Source organism: Chlamydotis macqueenii, chromosome 6, assembly GCF_036417535.1.
Source record: "Chlamydotis macqueenii isolate bChlMac1 chromosome 6, bChlMac1.mat, whole genome shotgun sequence".
In the NCBI taxonomy this organism is placed as follows: Eukaryota; Metazoa; Chordata; class Aves; order Otidiformes; family Otididae; genus Chlamydotis; species Chlamydotis macqueenii.
Window position 1 is genome coordinate 379,763 of NC_141561.1, and position 5,460 is coordinate 385,222.

At 41.4% G+C, this 5,460-nt stretch overlaps 1 protein-coding gene across 13 annotated transcripts in view; it reads left to right on the plus strand.

Annotated features, from left to right (window-relative positions):
- The window catches only part of BAZ2B (bromodomain adjacent to zinc finger domain 2B), a 153,965-nt gene extending 151,913 nt beyond the window's left edge, over positions 1 to 2,052 (plus strand). For all 13 annotated transcript variants that reach the window (XM_086750532.1, XM_086750541.1, XM_086750535.1 and 10 more), the window contains one exon: positions 559 to 2,052. In XM_086750532.1, the coding sequence (XP_086606658.1) occupies positions 559 to 712 (154 nt within the window). In that variant the 3' untranslated portion in view covers positions 713 to 2,052. The remainder of the gene's footprint in view (positions 1 to 558) is intronic.
- Positions 2,053 to 5,460: the final 3,408 nt, after the last annotated feature.

Below are 5,460 nucleotides of genomic sequence, written 5' to 3' on the forward strand. Positions count from 1 at the left end.
TAGCTATTACCGTCTTTCTTTTTAATAATTCCTGTGAATATTGGAACGCTACTTGGGCCATTGTTGAGGGAAATAAAAATAATAACAAAGACAATGTTACAAGATTCATCTGGGTAGCCTTTTTTTGTACGTGATTGTTCCTCTTTTAGGTAAAAGCAGCTGTACTCAGCACTTACTTTGAAAGGACTTGAGCCCAGGAATGGACGAATAAATGGAAAACAGTCGTAGCATTTTAACCAGAAAGCTATTGAAGGGAAGGGAGAAGTTAGTTTTTAAAAAGTGTGGTTTCCTGTACAGGCTTGAAATTCAACCTTAAGAGTTTTTGAAGAGAATAAGAAATGCAGTGTATTTCCTTCTACCGACGTTAATTTCCTTGTTAAATATTTAAGTTAGAATTAAAAAATTAGAAGTATAGTTAACATGTAGAGCATTCATTGAATGTTCTGTGGCTGGTTATAAATTAACTGATGTTAAGGTAGTTCTGTCTGATGTAGTTGAAGTGTTTTTCCCCTTTGATTCTCCATGTACCAGAAATCATTCACCTTTTTCTTCTTTCAGGTACCCTAATCTTGAAGCATTTTCGCTAGATGTCAGGCTTGTTTTTGACAACTGTGAAACCTTTAATGAAGATGATTCTGACATAGGCAGGGCTGGCCACAACATGAGGAAGTATTTTGAAAAAAAATGGACAGAGATTTTTGAAGTCAGCTGAAGTTACCAGAACTCTTTTTTTCCCTCTTCTTTCTTTTCTTTTTTTTTTTTTTTTTCTTTTCATTAAATAAGGACTGATAAGACCAGCAATGTGAACTGTATTTACATCAAAGTGCAAGGCACATGCATAACTAATGACTGGGTTTTTCCTTTAAAAATATCACAGAGTTGTGATACTACTTCTGAAGGCTTCACTCCTACAGCAACCATGGCCCCTGGGTTATTGGTTTGTGTGTTTTAACAAACTGATTTAGGTAGAACAGGGAAGCACACCCAAAGAATTTCAAAGAAAGGGGTGTTATAGTGCAATAGCAATTTAAAATATATCAAAACGCACTGAATATTCAACCACCAGAGCTCTACTCGGGGAAATGGTTCTCTTTTCCCTTTCAATAAATATCTATTTTTCATTTTTTTTTACTTTGTAGTTTATTTTTTAGTGAATGTATTTAATTTTATGAATTATTTATGATTATACAGCATTCAGAATCTTCGTTTTCTGTGAAAAGGAAGAATTAGAAAATTGCTTTAAATCTTGAAATTACAACAAGGAATGTTTTAAAATATAAAACAAAGCCAAGTAACACTGTTTACACTGATGTGCTGTAAAAGCACTAAAAATTAAACTTTACTGTAGAGTTACAAGTACATTTATATATATGTTGCTGCATCACTTGTGTAGTTAAATTGTATTTCAAGGCAGTGAAGAAAAACTGAGACATGTATATACTGTTCATTATTGTTTATATTAAGTCTTGTTTTAAATATGTATGATGTGTACATATTGTTTGCAGACATTATTGTTTATGCCTTAGGAGGATGGTAGCATTTTATTTTAGTCTTAAGGTAATTATAGCTATATGGCTTGTACAGTAATTATCCTCTACCAACACTGTGGAGTCTCCTTAATCTTGGTAGTGCCTGCCTTTAAAACAGGGTGTAGGGGATATTAGTTTTCCATTTTTCTATTTTGTTACATAATTTCAAGCCACCACGGCCTCAAATTCAAGTATAATCATTTGTATCCATGTGGAACAAAATTGTGACAATTTCCTACGCACACAATATTTTTTCATAGAAACATTTCCCTCCATTTGCCTTGCCACAGAAATAACGAAAAAGACATTTGTAACCACTGTGTTTTATCTACTGTGTGTTGTGGTGGCCTGTTGGGGCAGATAGATTGGAATTTTTTTTGTACTAATGTAAGAGTACTTGAAGTTTTATTTAAAAGAAATGTTGTGGAAAGGTAGCATTCTTTTTCTTTTCCTTTTTTAGGAGTGTTATTTTTCACTAGTATGTGTGGCACGGATACAATAAAATACGGTTTTGCAAACCAGATTTTCTTGGCAATTTTAATACTTCAGATCCTGAGTATACAGGATTCTTTAAAATAATATTTTGGGAGTCTTGAATTTAACATTCGGATCTTATTCTGATGCATCTAATTCCCCTGGCCTTTTAATGGCAATTCAAAAAGCAGCAATTGCCAGCAGTCAGAGTGCAGTTCAGTTACCTGTTTGAACGCGCCTGAATAACCCTGGATAAGGCCTTCAGGCGTAACCGTTGGGCTGCCTGGCACTGGACCTGTTTCCGGCCGTCCTGTTTACTGTTGTTATCGTGGATACACATGATAATGTAAATACGTGGCACGTGTAATGTTTCTTAAAAACACTGTCCATGTAAGGTTTTGTCCTTTTTTTTTGGTTTGTAGAAGGGCATGAATCATAATCCTTGCTCTGACTGAAGAAAACAGAGGAATTACAAATGAATATTGTGGAACCCCAGTACCTATAGCTCCCTCGCCAAGTAATGTTTTTGGGTTTTGAGTGGAGGGGGAGATGTTGCTTATTGGTTTTAAACTAGGCCTGCCATGTTTGAGTCCTGTTTTATATAGTCCCTTGCCACTGCACTTCTTGTCTTGGCTGAGAAAAAAACAGTCAGTGCCTGGTTTTTAATAAAATTTTTATTTCTGTTGCGCTCCCCAGAATATCTTGTTTAATAATATCTTTCTTTTCTAAAGTCCTGTTAGAATAATTCATGTTACCTAGACTAAAAAATTCAGATTTGTATATCAGGCAGTCTTGCATTCTAACATCAGCTCCATTGCTGACTGCTTCACACCTTTCCTTTTCATCACCTTTCTGAAGACTTCAATAAAAAGATTGGCCGACATGTTCCAGAGATGTGAAGATTAATCAGTGTTTTGCATGTATGATGATAGGCTTATAAGTGTGTTACAAGTATGCTTAGATTATTGTGAAAACGATCTTGGATGCAAAACAGTTGTTTTTTTTTTTTTTCTCAGATTCTATACTGGTTAATGCTGCCATACTAAAGCTAATGCTGGTTTTCGGAAAAGTCAGAACGTTAACAGCTACACTACATAGACAGTTGTATGTTTTAAGCTTGTATCCTAATTCAGCTGAACAGCTGGGAAAGTTAACACCGTAACAGCTACTATAGCTATGACAGTGAGACAAGCATCACCCCTCTTAACTGGATACTACCAATGTATTGCTTTGGTCACTAGCAGCCAGTGCCTTCATTACTATTTCAGTGGAATTAGATTTACTGGAATTATGATATTTGAACGGCAAGCTTGAATCATCCACACGCTATCACATACCTCTAGAGAAAAGAGCAGGGATTTAACCGCTAGAAAAATATGCTTAACTTTTCTTCTTTGCTAACTTGCTCTCCTGCTGATGTTTCTGCCTGTCTGTTTTCTTAAAAGTTTTCCAGTGTGCTCTCTTCCTTTCTGAACTAAGTATGCTGGTCTTAGTTTAGAGAATTTATTGACAAGCTTTCAAACTCTTTATTTTAAAGCATTGCTAATGGTGCTCAGTGAAGAGCGTCCTGGTGGTGAGTGTGAGTTCTCTTTTGTCTCTTGGCATCTCTTTGGAAAAAACTGGATACAAAAGCAACTGAAAATCAGAAGCTGTAGTTGTCTTGAACAAAATGTGTATCTTTAAAGAGACGTCTGAAGCTTTTTCTTTAATCTTTTTATATGATTTCTGTAGTTTTCCTAATGATAATTGGAAGGGTAGAGGTGCTCTGTTAACTGTGAATGGGCATAGACATCTGAGGAACATTTTATTTAATATGCTGAAGGGGTGGCCTAGGGGACTTTGTTTATTAAACTTGTATCATTCCTAGATGTCTTAGATTTACCAAAATGTGCCTACAAACTGAGGGCTAAAGACTGAAATCAGGAACACTGCAATTATGATATTTGATTATGTAACTCTTTCTGAACTACCTTGAGCTTAGAAACTTCTAAGTTAACCAGAAATTTTTATAGCTGATATGTACATTCATAAAAATTAATTTGTTATCTTTTTATTACACAGATTTCTGTTGCTTGTATTGTCCGAACTTACCATCATTACTAGAACTGATAGCAGCTAAATTTCTGGGTATGTTACTGATTCACAGTGTCTTATTTAGCAAGTGATTTCCAGTTTCCTATCTGTAAAATATTATAGAACAGTTTTTAAGTGTATTGGTGTGGTATTCATAATCCACACCATTTTTGTGAATAGCACACACTATCAGCTGTCCTACCCTCCTCTTCAGTAAGGAAGTCTATAACAATTGATACAAAGTTCTTGCAAGGCCATGAGGTGTTTTATTTAGTAATGTATAACCTTATGCTAAATCAATGCAGCACATCTGAAGTAGACTGAATACTAGCCATCACCTGGGACTCGGAATAATGGGGAGTCATCAGCCCGTGAATCAAATAGCGTGCAGATAACACATACTGTAAAACAGAATGCAAGATCATACAGATTCAAACGTGGAAGGTGTACTGTTTACATAAAAGGGAGTGTTTCCTGGGCAGAGTGACTCTAGGAAAGTTACTTCATTTTCCTCAAAAAATGCAGATGTCATGGTAAACCCTTTATTTTGCATGAGTTGCTAAGCATGTATCTGGCGGGTAACTTCATGCCTTCACTTGTGCTCTTGCTTATCATTCCCTGGTTGGAGCAACACCTGGGCGGCCAGCCCCAGCCTCTTACCGTGAAGCAGAGGGCCAGCGGGGCTGCGCTGCGGCCAGGAGGCGCCGGCAAAGGCAGCCCTCATCTTGTGCTCTGCCAGCCTTGGCCCGTGGAGCCACCGCGCTCTCCGGCGTGCCTGGTGCCGTCGGCGCTGCAGAGTCAGCGGCGGCCTGCAGCTCACCTGCCCAGAGGCCGTCTTCCCCAGCTCCGGGCAGCGCCTCCTGTCCCCGGGCAGCTGCCCGCCTCGCAGGTGCCAGCCCCTCCGCCCGGGCCGCCCGCCCCCCGCAGGGCCTGCGGCACGCGCGGCGGCACGCGCAGCCGGCGGATCAGATGATTGCGGGCGGTGTGGCTGCGGGCCCCGCCTCTGGCACGTGGGAGGGGATGGGACCGGGGCTGCGGGTGGAGTGCGGTAAAAGCAGCAACCCCCCCACTTTGGTTCAGTGAGGGGAAGTCCGTAGGCGCAGCAGGGCCGCCCTGGGCTGCGGCAGCCAGCTCCAGCTGCGCCACACGGGGAAGGCGGGCAGGGAGGGGGAGCGGTCTGCGCCTGCGCAGCGAGGCTGGCGGGGCCGCGCGGCGGGGGAGCTCGGCGGCGGGTCTCTCGGCAGAGGATCCTGCGCGGGCGGCGCGCGGCGGCGCGTAGGCTCCGGCCGTTGGCGGGCGGGGGCGGGGGCCGAGGGGAGGGCTCGCAGGGGCCCGCTGGGGCTGGAGGGGGGCGGCGGCGGCCGGGCCCGTTTCCAGGCGGGGC